We start from the raw sequence: 19237 nt of genomic DNA, 5'->3' as shown, positions 1-19237 counted from the left end.
TTATTAAAAAGAGGTTTATTTAATCAATAAATGACAGCTGAACTATGATAATCCCTATTCAACCCTGTGTAAAGCGGAAAATTAATTAGCCCATTACTCAGAAAAGGAATTGACCAACAATATCAAATCATTTACAAAATTATCCATATCTTAAAAAAGTACTTATGCTATGTATATAATTTTGGTATCATTTTAAAGCTTATTGTCCAGTGCTTATATTTTTATTCAAATTATGAAATGTCAAAAATGCTCACATATACTTTCACCATTGAGATGTTTTCACCATGCTTGACTATCATGACATCTTCGTCATTTAAAACACATCTATTCAGTATTCACAGCTCTGAAATTTAGAAATCAAGGAAATTAACAATAAAGCCACGAAAATAATAACCAGTTCAACCCGTATCATAGGCTGTATATGGAAAGATAATACTGCAATAACAATTGACCTTTTCGATAAATCCCATAAGCCTTTGCGAGTACACCTAAAAACTCGTTATTTGACGTCACGTACGGTAACGGTGTTCAATAAACGATGTGCGCATCAGGTGTACAAAGGCTTGTGCGATTTACCGAAAAGTACTTATACGCTAATATACGCTAAATATCGGATAATTTGGCTCACTATAAACATGCTCTTACGAAAAAATTATTATTATGACACCACATTGGATCCAATGTGACCTCAAGAAGTAAAGTTACAAGCAATTGAATAGACAAAAGTCCAGTTTTAAAAGTGTCAAACTGGCCAAGGCGCAAAAAGATTACAACAAGCGCAACAAAGAGACAACACAGTTTCTTCAATGAAGCTTTATTTAAAGCAGTTTTTATTTCAGTTTTTACTTCTCTGCACTTTTCATAACTTTCATTTTATTTGTCACCTACTTTGTTTCAGTTTTCTTTTGTTCCTTTGGTTTAAATTAAAGGCACACACAAATTAGCCATTCACCACAAAACAGAGGCTTTTTTGGTAGATTCATTGTACATGATACTGCATATTGTGGTAAATCTATACATTATCATGATTACATTTACATATTCATTATATATGACACTGCAGGGTTTGATAACTATATATTATCTTGGTTATAATTACATATTCATTATACATGACACTGCAGGGTTTGGTAAATCTACATTATCATGATTATGTTTACATATTCATTATACATGACACTGCAGGGTTTGGCAAATCTACATTATCATGATTATGTTAACATATTCATTATACACGACACTGCAGGGTTTGGTAAATCTACATTATCATGATTATATTTACATATTCATTATATATGACACTGCGGGGTTTGGCAAATCTACATTATCATGATTATGTTTACATATTCATTATACATGACATTGCAGGGTTTGGCAAATCTACATTATCATGATTATGTTAACATATTCATTATACACGACACTGCAGGGTTTGGTAAATCTACATTATCATGATTATATTTACATATTCATTATAATTTATATGACACTGCGGGGTTTGGTAAATCTACATTATCATGCTTATGTTTACATAATCATTATACATGACACTGCAGGGTTTGGCAAATCTACATTATCATGATTATGTTTACATATTCATTATACATGACACTGCAGGGTTTGGCAAATCTACATTATCATGATTATGTTTACATATTCATTATACATGACACTGCAGGGTTTGGCAAATCTACATTTTCATGATTATGTTAACATATTCATTATACACGACACTGCAGGGTTTGGTAAATCTACATTATCATGATTATATTTACATATTCATTATATATGACACTGCGGGGTTTGGTAAATCTACATTATCATGATTATGTTTATATAATCATTATACATGACACTGCAGGGTTTGGCAAATCTACATTATCATGATTATGTTTACATACTCATTATACATGACACTGCAGGGTTTGGTAAATCTACATCATCATGATTATGTTAACATATTCATTATACATGACACGGCAGGGTTTGGCAAATCTACATTATCATGATTATGTTTACATATCCATTATACATGACACTGCAGGGTTTGGCAAATCTACATTATCATGATTATGTTTACATATTCATCATTATACATGACACTGCAGGGTTTGGTAAATCTACATTATCATGATTATGTTTACATATTCATTATACATGACGCTGCAGGGTTTGGCAAATCTACATTATCATGATTATGTTTACATATTCATTATATATGACACTGCGGGGTTTGGCAAATCTACATTATCATGATTATGTTTACATATTCATTATACATGACATTGCAGGGTTTGGCAAATCTACATTATCATGATTATGTTAACATATTCATTATACACGACACTGCAGGGTTTGGTAAATCTACATTATCATGATTATATTTACATATTCATTATAATTTATATGACACTGCGGGGTTTGGTAAATCTACATTATCATGCTTATGTTTACATAATCATTATACATGACACTGCAGGGTTTGGCAAATCTACATTATCATGATTATGTTTACATATTCATTATACATGACACTGCAGGGTTTGGCAAATCTACATTATCATGATTATGTTTACATATTCATTATACATGACACTGCAGGGTTTGGCAAATCTACATTTTCATGATTATGTTAACATATTCATTATACACGACACTGCAGGGTTTGGTAAATCTACATTATCATGATTATATTTACATATTCATTATATATGACACTGCGGGGTTTGGTAAATCTACATTATCATGATTATGTTTATATAATCATTATACATGACACTGCAGGGTTTGGCAAATCTACATTATCATGATTATGTTTACATACTCATTATACATGACACTGCAGGGTTTGGTAAATCTACATCATCATGATTATGTTAACATATTCATTATACATGACACGGCAGGGTTTGGCAAATCTACATTATCATGATTATGTTTACATATTCATTATACATGACACTGCAGGGTTTGGCAAATCTACATTATCATGATTATGTTTACATATTCATTATACATGACACTGCAGGGTTTGGTAAATCTACATTATCATGATTATGTTTACATATTCATTATACATGACGCTGCAGGGTTTGGCAAATCTACATTATCATGATTATGTTTACATATTCATTATACATGACACTGCAGGGCTTGGCAAATCTACATTATCATGATTATGTTTACATATTCATTATACATGACACTGCAGGGTTTGGTAAATCTACATTAGCATGCTTATGTAACATAACCATCATACATGACTCTGCAGTATTTGGTAACTCTACATTTTAAAATTATGATTATGTTTACACATTTATTTATTATATACGCCATAGCAAGGTTTTGTAAATTATAATGACCCTGTTTACATATCCGTTATACATGCAAGATATCATTCTGGTATTGTAGACATTGCACTGGACGTGTGTAAGACTTACATTCTAATGCCGACTTCAATTTTGGCAGAATCTCTTAACCCCACGAGAACTACCTGCCGATTGGCCAAAAAGAAGTTTTTATTATTAATTGGACCAATCAGCAACATTGTTGGAATAATTCCACCACACAAAAAATTGGGGTGAATTATTTGCAAAACTCCATTCTGATTGGTGATTAAAGTGAAGATATCATGTAATTAACCAATCAGAGGGAATGTTAGATCGGCAGGTAGTACTCAGGGGCCTATGCGCTTCAAAGGATACCTGATGTTCATAAAATCTTACTTTAAAAAAATATTTTTCTTAAAATATAATAAAAGTAAATTTGAAGATTTTTTTGACTTCAACACTACTTAAAATTTGATCGCTTACCGGGAACGCTTTCGCAGTACCAACTGCGTCCTCAGCCGGATGTTATGGCTCTGATGATTTATGACTTGTTGACAACCTTCGATGACGTCACACTAGCAGGGGCGGACTGGTGGTTTTAGGCGGCCGTGGCAAATTTATTAAGACCGGCGCTATTACTCATATAGAGCGCAGCGAGCGAAGCGAGCGTAGCGACCAGCGCATGGGGTCCAGGGGCCCGCGTAAGGGCCCCTGGTAGGGTCCAGGGGCAAAGCCCCTGGTGGGGGTCCAGGGGGCGAAGCCCCCGGACAACTAAGGGTTTTAGCTCTTCTAGGGGGTCAGGAAGCCCGGATTTGACAACGATTTCTGAAGCCAAATTCCATTTGTACAGACTTGAAATATTCTTTATACATTGTCACTCACTTGCAATAATCTAATCAAGATCAAACCAACAGTTATTCAATTTATATAAGTAGTGTGCATGTTTTATGTTTTGACTCATTTGCATACATATAGAATTACATCTTTGCAGAACTGTGTTATCATATCGTGAGTATATATATTCAATCATTAAAAGACAAATGCTACAAATTGTTTAGGCCTACTGGGTAAAGGTTAATAGCAACTTTTTAAAACTATTGCGATTTGGTGTTCACAGCATCTAGCGAATGGTAGTGAGCTTTGGCAAAAATTGCATTGATCATTTCATAGCGAGCGTGATAAAAACTCCACAGTGGCGTAGATTTGTTTTTGACATTGGGGTTGGAAAAATATTCTTGAAATTGCACCTTTTGGCGACATAAGTTTATTGTACAAATGCGCACGAAGCGCACAGACATTTTTGGCATATTGAAGCTAAACTGGTGATGATGCAGTGGAATAAATTCGCGCGATGCGCGAAAAAATTGACACTTTCCATTTTGATGACTTTTGAAAAACAATTATCAAAAATTTGTCAACTTTTATATTTTGACCCAAGTTTTGTCCCAGGTCTCACTCAAGAACCCCCTTTTGTGGCCTCCTTACTGAATGACCCCCTTGGTTATATGGTGTCGAAGCTTTCACCAAAAGACCCCTATAGCATGTATAGTTTCAAACTGGTGTCCCATGTCCGCACATCCCCGTTACTTCGAAAGTCGAGTGTCTGTAGGCCTATCAGCCCCTATTTCTACAGGCCTTAGGCCCTATCACTATGCAGACAAACAGCGGGCACACTGTGTAGGCCCTTATATTACTCATCCCCCTCAATGATCCCCCTCCTTTCTTCTCTTTTCCTTTCTTTCTCCTATGTCTGCCTAATACCAAATGACCATACCGGCCCTAGCCTCATTCCGCAGCCGCAATGAAATACCAATATTCCATTGACAGCCAGCCCAATATTTTGCTGTTGGCTTAAAATTTAAAAATTTTACTGTATCGCATCTAGAGTATTGGCCTTTTGCTGTGTTTACGGTCTAGAGAATTGATTCAAAAGGCCATTTGTAGGTGATACCGCGACGGTGTACTAGTGGCCGGCCTATAATAGCTTAGTGTTAGGGCCTATACCTTAAGCCCTAGGGCATATGTCTTGGGCCTTACGCCTTCGGTTCTCAGACCTATGCCTCAGGCCCTAGGGCCTATGTCTTAAGATGTCTTCCCCATTCTCTCCCCTTTTCTTCTATTTTCCCTTTCTTTCTCCTCTTTTCCTTTTCTCACTTTCTCTTTTTCTCCCCTTCTCCTTTCTTTTCCTTTTTCTTTCCTTTTCTCTTCTTTTTGAGCAACCGGCCCTGAGCGGCCCAGAACCAAGCGGCCCATGTGGCGATCGCCACAACGCCACAGTGGCCAGTCCGCCCCTGCTGACACTAGAAGAAGATGACGTCAAAGGTGTTGTCCTCGTCCCCCTGGTGGTCTTGGGTATGAGTAGGTTGTCCCAAACTGGATCTAAATCCAGTCCAGTGTCTCTGTTCAAGTTTGGTCCTTTTTTCCTGATGTGAATGGCTTCTAGGACCCTTCTGGAAAATTCTTTGGGTTCTTTTTCCAGCACATTTACGTTTCCCAGTCTATTTGATGGGTGTTTTTGCTCCTGGAAATATGCTCATGTACAGCGATTTTGAACCGGCAGCCTTTGATTTATGTTCAGATAGCCGTTTTTCCAACTTTCTACCTGTTTCACCAATGTACATAGCATCACAGTCTGAACAGGAGATTTCGTAGACGGTCCCTGACTGTTTTAATTTGTCTACTTTATCTTTCGGTGACACAAGTGTTTGTCAGAGTGTGCGGTATGGTTTGAAGGCTGTGGGAACACCTGCTGTTTGGAATGCTCGGCGAAGCTGCTCCGAAGTTCCTTCTAAGGTAAAGTTATTGTGAACCCCCTGGAAGTTTCACTATCCGGTTCGTCCTGTGAAGCTGATTTTTCACGCTTCTCCTGGGCTCTGAAAAAGGTCCAGTCGCGATAACCGCAGTTTTTTGAGCGCTCAGGACGAACCGGATAGTGAACCGATTTGTCACCTTAAACTGAACTGCTTCAAATCTAAGAAATCTTATGTTTCTCACAATTTTTCTCACAAGGCTTATGAGGGAATAAACTTTGTAAAACGTTTATCTAATGCATAATTAAATATATTCCCTAACATAAAAAACATTTGAATAACATTTTTTTTAATACAATACAATCAAAAGCTAACTTCCATTTTGGGTGAGCACACCACTTAATCGCTTCATTGAAATACACTAAACGTTTTCGACATCATTCCCAAAAGGTTAGAAAAGGTTGCCAGAAAACGTTTACATGTCTGGTTATATAAAGGATACAAAACGTTTTCATAACATATTCAAAAACATTTGTTGATAACCTACTGCAAATATTCTAACATAATGTTATTGTTGACAAAATATTTGGCAATTAAAGAATGTTTGCAAAAAATATTTGCCAATAACAATTTGAAAACATTTAAAAATATTGTTGTAGTTTGTTTTCATACAAAACGTTTCCATGACCTTTATATAACTCGACATTTATTGTCATTAACATGTTTTTATCTAAAGCAAAACCCAAAATATAACACGTTTAAAATGTTGAATTTTTTTGTGTATGTTTGCTGCGTATGCCATCTTTCTTTGCTCGTTTTAAGGCTTTTCCGGGGCTGTTTGAGATTTTATGATAACCAGTCGATTGCAAATCCATAAAAGTTTAACATATGTTCCAATATATAGGTAGTCTTCAACCTCGTTTTCCCGGTACAAGCCCGTAAATAACACCCTCACTGTTTTGACATGCTCTCAAAAATACAAACCTGTTTCTGCCCACTTTTTATTTCGCTGATCTATTTACTAATTCATGCATAGGCTTTACACTTTTAATTAAGCTATAACTCGCTACACACTACAATTAACAGTCCATTAAAAACTTTAAAAGTCATATCAAAAAAAGTTAAATTTCACGAAAGGCACGTCGCGAGTGCACAGCCACGTTTAACGCACATAAGCACAGGTATTGAATGAATATGGCGTTAACGCAAATCCTGGGTTAGGTTCAATATTCAAGCTTTCTCCCTCTGTGACTTTCTTGAAGCTAAATCGATGCATCAGATGCGTGTAGAAGATGAAGAGTTCCATACGGGCTAACTGTTCTCCCAGACATGCACGTTTACCTAAAATTAACAATAATTGAAACTTGATTATTTATACAATTAGGACAGTAACAAAGCCCTGCTATCTCATCAAGACCATAGTGGTGTGCCAAAGCACATGATAAGTAAGGAAAAACAATGACCACAAAATAAGCAAATGAAACATAAATAAATTAGTTTGGAAACAAATGAGCTTTGTGAGAATTTGTGAACACTGCTGGTGCGGGTAAAATTGCACGATCTTCTTGCTAACCAGCTATCAAATATCTACAAATAGGCCTATCGCACCTGCCGTGTTTCTGCAAAAAAGTATAAATTCGCCAGGGCTCCGCCCTGTTTCAGCGACGCCAAGAAAAGTGTGCTGCATGAGCTTTCCTTTTCGACTTTTCGTCGACTTGCAATGCGCACAATGCAACAATTTTACACAACACTGAGCAAAAAGGTCACAGCTCAACAGTTTAGTAAAAAAATACTCAACATTGAGCTTATAATAGGTTACAACTCAACAAATAAGTAAAAAAATACTCAATGTTGAGTAATTTTTTACTCATTGTTGAGTTGTGACCTATAATTATGAGCTCAATGTTGAGTAATTTTTTACTCAACTGTTGAGCTGTGACCTTTTTGCTCAGTGTTGTGTAAAATATTTTATGCAGTGCAGTACACATTTTCGATCAAGGATGTACGCATCAGCGCTAATCGGTGTGACGTAAACTGACGAGTTCTCAGGTGTACACGCAAAGGCTTATGGGATTTACCTTCCCAGCTCGAGTTGAATGAAAGTAGGATAGCATGGAAGCCACATGCTGCAGGCCCTATGTGAGTGACGCCACCACAGAGGAGGAAGAAACAGAGCGCGTACAATCAGTCAAAGTCCCCGTGTATTGTATGGTGTAAGTTCTCGCATATTCATGAGGACCGATTGTTCGATCGTGTCGTGTCTAACAATCATTAAAAGTATATCAAAAATAATTACACGAAAGGCAGGTCGCGAGTGCACAGCCACGTTTAACGCACAATAGCACAGGTATTGAAGGGATATGGCGTTAACCAAATCCTGGGTTAGGTTCAATATTCAAGCTTTCTCCCTCTGTGACTTTCTTGAAGCTAAATCGATGCATCAGATGCGTGTAAAAGATGAAGAGTTCCATACGGGCTAACTGTTCTCCGAGACATGCACGTTTACCTAAAATTAACAAAAATTGAAACTTGATTATTTATACAATTAGGACAGTAACAAACCCCTGTGTTATCTCATCAAGCCCATAGTGGTGTGCCAAAGCACATGATAAGTAAGGAAAAACAATGACCACAAAATAAGCAAATGAAACAGAAATAAATTAGTTTGGAAACAAATGAGCTTTGTGAGAATTTGTGAACACTGCTGGTGCGGGTAAAATTGCACGATCTTCTTGCTAACACGCTATCAAAATTACTTTGCTGGGACAAATCCAATGTTTTAGCTATTTACAAACCACAAATAGGCCTATCGCACCTGTCGTGTTTCTGCAAAAAAAATACAAATTCGCCAGGGCTCCGCCCTGTTTCAGCGATGCCAAGAAAAGTGTGCTGCATGAGCTTTCCTTTTCGACTTTTCGTCGACTTGCAATGCGCACAATTCAAAAAATATTTTACTCAACACTGAGTACAAAGGGCACAGCTCAACAGTTGAGTAAAAAAATACTCAACATTGAGTTACAACTCAACAAATAAGTAAAAAATTACTCAATGTTGAGTAATTTTTTACTCATTTGTTGAGTTGTGACCTATAATTATGAGCTCAATGTTGAGTAATTTTTTACTCAACTGTTGAGCTGTGACCTTTTTCCTCTGTGTTGTGTAAAATATTTTATGCGGTGCAGTACAAATTTTCGATCAAGGATGTGCGCATCAGCGCTAATCGGTGTGATGTAAAATGACAAGTTCTCAGGTGTACACGCAAAGGCTTATGGGATTTACCTTCCCAGCTCGAGTTGAATGAAAGTAGGATAGCATGGAAGCCACGTGCTGCAGGCCCTATGTGAGTGACGTCACCTCATGAATATCATTGTCATCATTATTCAAATTAGGGACGTCTTCTCAGGAATATGCAAATGAGTGACATCAGCTCAGGACATGCAAATTGATGACGTCACCTAATGAAAATTTAAATTAGTGACGTCAACTCATGAATATGCAAATTAAAGATGTCACCTCAACACTATGTAAATTAGTGACATCGCCTCATGACTATGCAAATCAGTGATGTCACCTTATAACTATGCAAATTAATGACGTCACCTCATGAATATCCAAATTAGTGATGTCACGTATTGAATATTCAAATTAATGACGTCACCTCATGAATATGCAAATTAGTGATGTCATCTGATGAACATGCAAATTAATGACGTCACCTTATGAACATGCAAATAAGTGACGTTACGTAATGAATATTAAAATTAGTGACGTCACCCATGGATATGCAAATTAGTGACTTCAGGTAATAAATATGCAAATTGGCGAGCTGACCGCATGAATATGCAAAATAGTAAACGTCACCTCATAAATATACTAATTAGAGACGTCACATCAAGAATACTCAAATATTTATGAAAATAAGTGATGTCACATAAATATGCAAATCAGTGACATTATCTAATAAATATGCAAACTAGTGACGTCAGCTCATGAATATGCAAATTAGTGACATCTCGTAATAAATATTCAAATAAGTGAGTCACGTTATTAATATTCAAATTAGTGACGTCACGTAATGAATATTCAAATTAGCGATGTCACGTAATGAATATTCAAATTAGTGACGTCACGTAATGAATATTCAAATCAGTGCCGCCATTCATGAATATGAAAATTAGTGACGACGAATTATGGATATGAAAATTAGTGACGTCGCCTCATGTAAATTAATGACGTCATTTACAAAATATGGACATTAGTGAAGTCCGTTCATGAATATTCTAGTTCGTGACGTCACGTAATGATTATACAAATTAGTGACATCATCTCATAAATATACAAATTAATGACGTCACCTCATGATTATTCAAATTAGTGACATCACCTCATGAATATGCAAAAAATGAGGTAACGTCATGAATATACAAATCAGTGACGTCACGCCATGAATATTCAAGTAAGTGACGTCATCTCATGAATATGCAAATAAGTGACGTTACGTCATGAATATTCAAATAAGTGACGCCACCTCATGAATATGAAAGTAATTACATCACCTCATGAATATGCAAATTTTATCCCAATTTATCAGTTGTGTCAGTAAACCTCTCTGGTGAGTAGCAGTGTGGTTTAATTGGGAATTATCAACTCCCAAATGGGGTTTACGTTATGTTTAATTGACAGGGTATTGGATCGAAAATCAACTCTTTTGTAGCATACTTTTGTATATGTAGATCACAGGCGAAAGAACATACTTCAACATTTAGTTGGGAGTGCAAATGTGGGACAAGACTCTATTAGCGTGGCAAAAAGTTTCCGAGTGCAATTTAGAGAAGCGGTCCGTTGCTTTGGTTAATTTAAGTGGAGCTGGCGACCGACAAAAGTACAGCTTTCATACATACCTGCAGCGAACACTATATGCTGTGAAGGCTTCACGACCTGACCTTTGTCGTCCAGGAATCGCTCTGGTTTGAACATATCTGGATCTTCCCAAACTGATGCAGCACGAGTAGCGCTATGCAGATTATTTTGTATCACAGAGCCTTCAGGGATGGTAAAGTCAAGAAACTCTGTATCGTGTTTGGCGTAGCGAAAAGATAAGAATACAATGCTTGCAAAACGCTGGATCTCATGTATAACCGCTTGGGTGTAAGGCAGGTCAGGCTTATCAGAAAGTCTAGGTAGACGATCTCGACCAACTACAGAGTCGATTTCTTCCTGTACCCGTTTCTGAACGTCGGGAAATTTGATCATGTAGAGCAGAGCCCAACGTAATGTTGTTGATGTTGTTTCGGTACCAGCTACAAAGAAATCCTGAATGACGGCACGGAGTTCCACATCGCTGAGATACGTTTGAATCCCTTGTTCATTTTTCCTCTTCATTTCGCTCAAATACACGTCGATGTAGTCTCGCATATTATCATTATCAAAGGTACGTCGGTGCTCATCCACGATATCTTGAAGTTTGCTTCGAAGACTCCGCCAGGAGGGTATGTTGCCTTGCGGGAAAAATGGAATTCTCGAGAGATATAGAGATACTTTTGGCATCAATAGGAAAAGGAAACTGACAAGATTATCTAGGGCAAGAATTCTTTCTAGCCAATGCAGCAAATGTTTAAATTCGGGATCATCGTATTCAAACCGCTTCCCAAATACAACAGAGCAGATGACGTTAGATACAGCGTTACCGAGAAGAACGGTTGGCTCGAATGGTTGACCTTGTCTGGAATCAATTTCTTTCATCAAATACGCACTCTCTGTAGCAATCTGATCTTCGAAGCTTCTTTTACCGACGCCAAATCCTCTGAGAACTGTGAGGGAAAATATGCGATGCTCTTTCCATTGTTCACCCGATGACATGAGTAGTCCTATGACATAGATAAAATGATATAAAATTCTGCATAATATAGTGTTAATTAATATTAATAATAATAATAATAATAATAATAATAATAATAATAATAATAATAATAATAATAATAATAATCCGACAGTTTGTCTCCAAATCGATGCCCTGCACGGATTAGGACAACTTCCGACTTTGAAATTTGAGTGGTGAGTTTAGTATGTCTTTGCTATTGCCTTTTGCACCACGAAATAGCGAATAAAATAAGTATTATAACGATATTATGCTAATGAAGGTTTTTGAAATTTCATTTGATCTCAAATTTATTAAGTATCATCGGAAATGGCACTGACTAAGGATAATTAGCGCACGTCCTATGGGACGCTGAGTTAAAGTTGGGCCATCTGAATTATACGTGCGCCTTATTTGCATTTACAATCAAAGTATTCACGCATTATGCGTACATTCTTTCTGAAATGAGAAAACAAAATATCACATTTCTCGACCTTTTTGAATTTATTTGGGGGGAGTCTATGTGTGTGGACGTAGGGGTGGGCTGGGCATAACTATAGAGGCGTCGTCACGGTTGTTTGATGGCATGTAAACGGAGTCATTTTTAAGAAAAGTTGAACAATGATGGCGCTATTTATCTTAAATCTTGTTTGCATTTTTACAAATGGTAGACATTTGTGTATTGGTATTAGAAAATCATAAAAATGAGTAACATATAGCAAGGAAATTTTCAAACTACTTTTTATCACGAAATGAAAGGAATAACTCATATAATTGGGCTAAATAAGATTTAAAATATATGTAAATAGCGCCCTCAATTTAAACACAAATATGCAGTTTATAGAATAACAATTACCACAAAAAGCTAGAAAAATGTGATTTAGAAACGAAAATCTATGTTAAATTATATGAAAATATAGTGTATACTGTTTATTAGTGTGATAGTTGTTGGTATTATTCAGGTCTAGAATTGAACATTATATAAATGTTTTGATAGAAAAATTAGTAAATGATCATATCAAAAAACCGTGTCGTATATTCAATCAATCTTTATTTCATTCAAAAATACAACAATACAATAACAGCAAAACATACACATGAATGAGGAGATGCTCAGAAGGCCAAAAAGGCCTGAACAAAGTTTCTTAATTTAGCTAATAAAATACAATTACATACATACAAACACCCCCACTCTCTTTTATACATTCATGTAGAACTAAGCAGAAAAAACCAAATGATGAATAAAGAATATGCAGAATATAAGTGTAAGACAAATTAAGATTTCATAACATATACTCATGTATATAGGGGGGAGAGGATCACTATTGAATTTTAGCTCTTGCCCGGGGGGGGGCATTCGAATATGAAGTGACGTACCTGTGCCGTCCAGCGTATGAAACTAGGGGTCTATCGGTGCAGACATTTTCAGAAAAAGGGGATCATTCGGTGTTGGCAACGTCAAAAATGGGGAAATCATTGACAATCAAAAATAACTTTTTACCCAATTGTACAGTACAAAATAGACAAAACTCGTTCATTTTGCTGAAAATGCGCGCGTAGCGTGTTGAAATTTCAATTTTGGGACTAATTGTTTAGGGGTCATTCAGTGTAGGCTGCTGAAAAACGGGGTCATTGGGTGCAGAATTTGCCAAACATACTGGGGTCTTTTCATGGGCACATGGCGTATGTCAATATATGTGAGTGCCTCCCGGGCTCTGGTCACAGCTTAAGCTATACTGATGATAATATTTGGTTTGGCAATTATGAGCACCGGAGATAAAGTTTCCAAACGGTATGCCAAAAATTGCCCCCCCTCCCACTCTCGGGCTGCCAAAAAATTGCCCCCCAAATCATACCAAATTTTAGGGTTCCCAATTTGCAAACCTAGATATTGAAATGTTTTGCATATTTGAACATCCTGTACTGTACTGGTTTTCCTCAGCTTTTTTAAGCGTTACTCAAGAACTCCTCTAATTTGCTCACGATAGTTACGCAAAATTCGAATGTGAAGCTATATCGGTGATTAAAATAATGTGTAAAAGGTACCCGGTCCACGTTGATATGTGCTAAAAATTACTCCCCCCCCCCTGCGACTTGACAAAAATTGCCCCCCCCCCTGGCTTGCCCCACCCCCAATTTTTGCCCTCACTAACGCTAATAAGTATTGCACAGTAATACGTCAAACTCACCTTGGCCATTTAGAAGTTCATCAGGATAATCTTGAGAATACGGTGGTCGATCTTCACCTAATCCAGGACAAGTCAATGACTCATTCACAGCCTCGTAACCGCTAACTATGACCATATTATTTCCAAAAGGCAGTGATAAACAACATACCGGTCCGTACTGCTTGGACAGAGACTCCATCATTTCGAGAATGTTGCCCTTATTATTTTTTATCTTCATGTACATGAGATGAGGCAAGCAACCTACTAAGGGCCAGTTTCTTGGACCTGGTGGTAGGTTTTTCACCCGATTGAGATAACCATGTATCATCCATGACGATACGAGAAATACAATCAAACCGACTAATACGGTACGAACGTCCAAAAATACCTCCAAATAACTGTGCAGAGTTATTAAGACAGCCATGTTGCCCAGGCGCGGTATTTATTTCCATTTGTACTTTGTACCTTGTGTTATGGTCACTAAAATGACGCAGGCCAAAATCGCCTGCTTCCGAGCTCACACAACACCAACACGCAAACACACTGTTTATTATATAGAACAAGTTCTAATTATTTATTAATTAGTGCAGTATGGCTATCAATCAAATCCTTATACAGTATTACAATTACGATAAAGATTTCTTTATGCTATGGTTACTTAGCTAAGCCTGCCGATCATGATTGGCTGACTTTCTGATGCGATTCATTTGATAATCTCAGTTCTTGATCAAAGATCCGTCAATGTCCAGGATCCTGTCTACTACAATCTCTGTCCCAGTCTTGAAGACAATGCTCACACTATCCTAGCTGCTGTGCCAGTGTTTTCCAAATGGTCATCTATGTTGACTCTAAGCTCCTCTCTCGGAGATCTCCTGAGCAAGATTTCTGCTCCACTTGACAGACGGATAACACACTATGTTAGTCCAGCAAAATATCACAGTTCGTTGTTGGAGATACTTCAGTCTGCCGCTTCTTTGAGTCGACAAAAATCGAGCGCTATTGGCTCTACTACCGCTTTTGGCGTATTTTATTCTCTCCAACACACGCACAAGAACCGCGAACAGAAGTTTGAAGAATTCACTCAATAATGGCAGCTTTGTACCAATACTGGCCAACATAGGTTTCACAGAATTGCCTCTTAGAACTCTAGTCTGCTGTCGCAATTATTTCCTATCCAGGCTTTATATACCATTTCTTATCATTCTAGAATAATCTTAACTATTTATGGTAAATTACATCACTTAATCATCCCCATAATATGGTATATTGCATCAATTCTAAAAATAGATCACTACATCACCACAAGCCAATGAGACTCATTACTGTATTCATAAAAATAGAAAATTAGAACATTACCTCAACACAAGCCAATCAGATTTCATTAGTGTGCATAGATTATTAGGATATTTTGCATATTTGAATGTGTTCCTAACGTTTTCTACACCTTGTTAGGGCGTAGTATAGAATGGTGCCCAAATTGTCTGTGCAAAAATCGCTTGCCCCCCCCCCTCCATGTGACCTGCCAAACATCGCTTGATAATACCACCACCAATCCCCTTTCGACCTGCCAAAAATGCTTTCCCACCTTTTGGCCTGCCAAACAATTGACCATCCCGGCGGTACACATAATTATTGCACCATTCCTTATGTTTACATATTCATTATACGTGACACCGCAGGTAAATCTACATGCATTATACATGACACTGCATGGTTTGGTAAATCTACATTGTTATGAGTATACTGTATTCACATATTTTGGTAAATCGACATTTTAAAATTACACACACCCATCGACTCACATACAATCCAGATTTGGGAGGTTGAAGGACACGTGCCGATTTGTCACCTTAAACCAAACTGCTTCAAATCCAACAATTCAATTCAATTCTCACAATTTCTGACAATATCTTTAACTTTGAAGTCTTCTGAGGGAATAAACTTAGCAAAACGTTTATCTAAAACATAAAACTATTTCAATCCAAAAAATGCAATACAATACAATCAAAAGCAAACATTTTGGGTGAGCACACCACTAAATAATCGCTGTATTGAAATACACAAAACTTTTTTGACATCATTCCGAAAAGGTTAGAAAAAGTTGCCAGAAAACGATTAAATCTCGGGTTATACAAAGAATATATAAAGGATATAAAACGTTTTCATAAAATTCAAAAACATTAATTTTTGTTGATAACCTACTAAAAATATTCTAATATAATGTTATTTAATTGTTGATAAAATATTTGGCAAAAAATGTTGGCAAAAGTATTTTCCAATAACAATTTGAAAACATTTAAAAAATATTATTTATTTATTTATTTATTTATTTATTTATTTATTTATTTATTTATTTATTTATTTATTTATTTATTTTCTAATTCATGTATAGGCGTTACACTTTTATTTAAGTTATAACTCGCTACTCTCTACAATTACTAGTCCATTAAAAAACATTAAAAGTATATCAAAAATAATTACACGAAAGGCACGTCGCAAGCAAGTGCATAGCCACGTTTAACGCACAATAGCACAGGTATTGAATGGATATGGCGTTAACATTAATCCTGGGTTAGGTTCAATATTCAAACTTTCTCCCTCTGTGACTTTCTTGAAGCTAAATCTATGTATCAGATGCGTGTAAAAGACGAAGAGTTGAGACAATAATTGAAACTTGATTATTTGAAAATAAACAAATGAAACAGAAATAAATTAGTTTTGAAACAATGAGCTTTGTGAGAATTTGTTAATACTACTAGTGTGGTGCCGACAAGTGGCGTACCGGGTAAAATTTCCAAGCGGAAATCTGCTTGCTAACCAACTCTAGGTTAAATACCACTAATAGGCCTGGGCAATACATTGAAATACGACGAGTAACTATTTGTTTTCACGGCATTCGAAAAGACTGCATTAAAATCGCTGAAATTGATCAAGTTATATAGCCAAAAAAGAATTTTTTGATGTAATAGTACCAAAATTCATACGCACGGCTTCGGTTTTTAGTTGTAACTTTCAGCTTCGAGGGCGCACTGTCATTTTAAGGTGTTTACGGTTCAGTGCGATAAAACAAGAAAAGTCTCAGGTCAACATATGTTGAATTTTTGATCATTTGGCATCTAAATCATATAGTTTCACCTGATATTAGTGGCATTGAACTGTGAGAGTTCTGAATATGTGAAAATTCCACCCGAAATTCGGCATTTTCCCATTGAAACCCGTGTAATACATAATTAGTGGTATTTAACCTCTACACACAAACTCTATCAAAATGACTTTGCTGAGACAAATCCAATGTTTTAGCTATTTACACACCACAAATTAAATAGGCCTATCCCACCTATCGGGTTTCTACAAAAAGGTAGTACTGTAAGTACAAATTCGCCAGGGCTGCTAAATATATTATTATTAATATATTAATATTAATAATAATAATAATAATAATAATAATGATAATAATAATAATAATAATAATAATAATAATAATAATAATAATAAAAATAATAATAATAATAATAATAATAACCCTAAAGCCTAACCCTAATCCTAAACCCTAACCTAAACCCTACCCATACCCCTAACCCTAAAGCCTAACGCTTACCCGAACCCATACCCTAACCCTTACTCTTACCCAAACCCTAACCCTAACCCTAACCCTAACCCTAACCTTAATCCTAAACCATAACCCTAAACCCTAAACCCTAAACTCTAACCCTAACCCTAACCCTACTTTGTTTTTTTACTTTTTACCCTATAATTTCCCTCATTCTTCAAGCCGTACCCTCTTTCAGGGGCTACTTTATAGCTTAAGATTTTTGGATATCCATATTTCACGGTTAGTAATTCTTTGTTGCCCTGTGGGGCAAATTAGTTGATGCCACGGAATCCATTTTTGAAAGGTGCATAAGATTTAGGGCATCCGTATTCTTGGAAATGGCCATTTTATGTCAAAATTAGGGTATTACTAATAACTAATATTATTCATTTTTGGTGGATTTCATTAAAAATAAATACTCATGAGATATATCATCATACCCCGGGCATCCTACATCATATAAGCTGGAGCCTTAAGGAATCTGAAACATCACCCTTTTTTTACTGCTCTAACCGATTCCTATTTAAAGTGTGCCTTAAATTAAATTTGCACCAAATAGTTACGCAACAATTCGAATGTGAAGCTATCGGTGACCAAACTAATGTGTAGATGTCTCGAGTAAAAGGTACCCGGTCTACGCCATCATGTGCAAAAAAAATTGCTTGCGCCTTTCGACCTTACAAAAATCCCCCGGCTTGCTCCAACCCAATTTTATTTATAACTAGCGGGATACCCGCGCTTCGCGCGGGTCCCCGCTAGATGAGTAAATGGGAGCGATCACTAAAACAGGAGGAATTACTGAAAAGGTAGAATCATTGAAAGGTAAATTTTATTTTTCTAAACCGGTCCCTTCTTGCATTTCCATTTTCTTTTCAGTTTATTCTGCACGGGCCTAGTTTGTTTCCATTAAAACAAAATGCTATTTAGCTTGTGATTTTCCGTTTCCATGTTATTTATCTATCTAGGCCTAACCCCATTCCCATTATTTTCTAAATCTATCCTTTCTTATACGTTTCCCTTTATAGCTTCATTTTTATCAGCTGCTTAGCTTGTGATTTCCCGTTTCCTTCAGTTGTTATTTATTTTTCTTATTTTTCGTGATTAGTTTCTAATTTTAACTTCTTTTTTCCCTTAATTTTCCTGATTAGTTTCTTTCTTTCCTCTTTAGTTTGCTCCCGTTTCATTTAGTTACTGTAATCATAACCTGTATAATAGGCCTACCCGTAGGCCTACCTTTTTTGTCTTCTTCTTTTTTCTATTCATTTAGCTCCTTTCTTTCTCTTCAGTTTCTTTTGCATAGGTCTATTTTGTTCCCATGCTGCTTAGCTCGTGATTTCCGTTTCCATGTTATTCATTTATTGAGCCCCGTTCCCATGCATTATTTTATAAATCTACCATTTCTTACATTTCTCCTTTTAGTTTTGGCTTTTTTTCTACATTTTGTTCCCGTTTTTCATATTTCCTGCTTAGCTTGTGATTTCCCGTTTGAATTTTATCTATTTAATTCTGTTCTCATTATTTTAGTTTTTTTTACGTTATTT

General features: G+C 36.3%; 1 protein-coding gene across 1 annotated transcript; it reads right to left on the bottom strand.

Annotated features, from left to right (window-relative positions):
* Window positions 1-7241: 7241 nt before the first annotated feature.
* Window positions 7242-14306, bottom strand: LOC140138294 (cytochrome P450 2J6-like). Its single transcript, XM_072160206.1, has 4 exons — window positions 14126-14306; window positions 10981-11946; window positions 8451-8585; window positions 7242-7420 (listed from the first exon to the last, which is right to left on the bottom strand). The coding sequence occupies exons 1-4, from the start codon at window positions 14304-14306 to the stop codon at window positions 7242-7244; spliced, it is 1461 nt and encodes a 486-aa protein (XP_072016307.1).
* Between the last annotated feature and the right edge of the window lie 4931 nt (window positions 14307-19237).

This window comes from Amphiura filiformis, chromosome 17 (assembly GCF_039555335.1).
Source record: "Amphiura filiformis chromosome 17, Afil_fr2py, whole genome shotgun sequence".
NCBI lineage: Eukaryota > Metazoa > Echinodermata > Ophiuroidea > Amphilepidida > Amphiuridae > Amphiura > Amphiura filiformis.
Note: the sequence above shows the minus strand (reverse complement) of the source record. Positions and strands in the feature narration are given on the sequence as shown.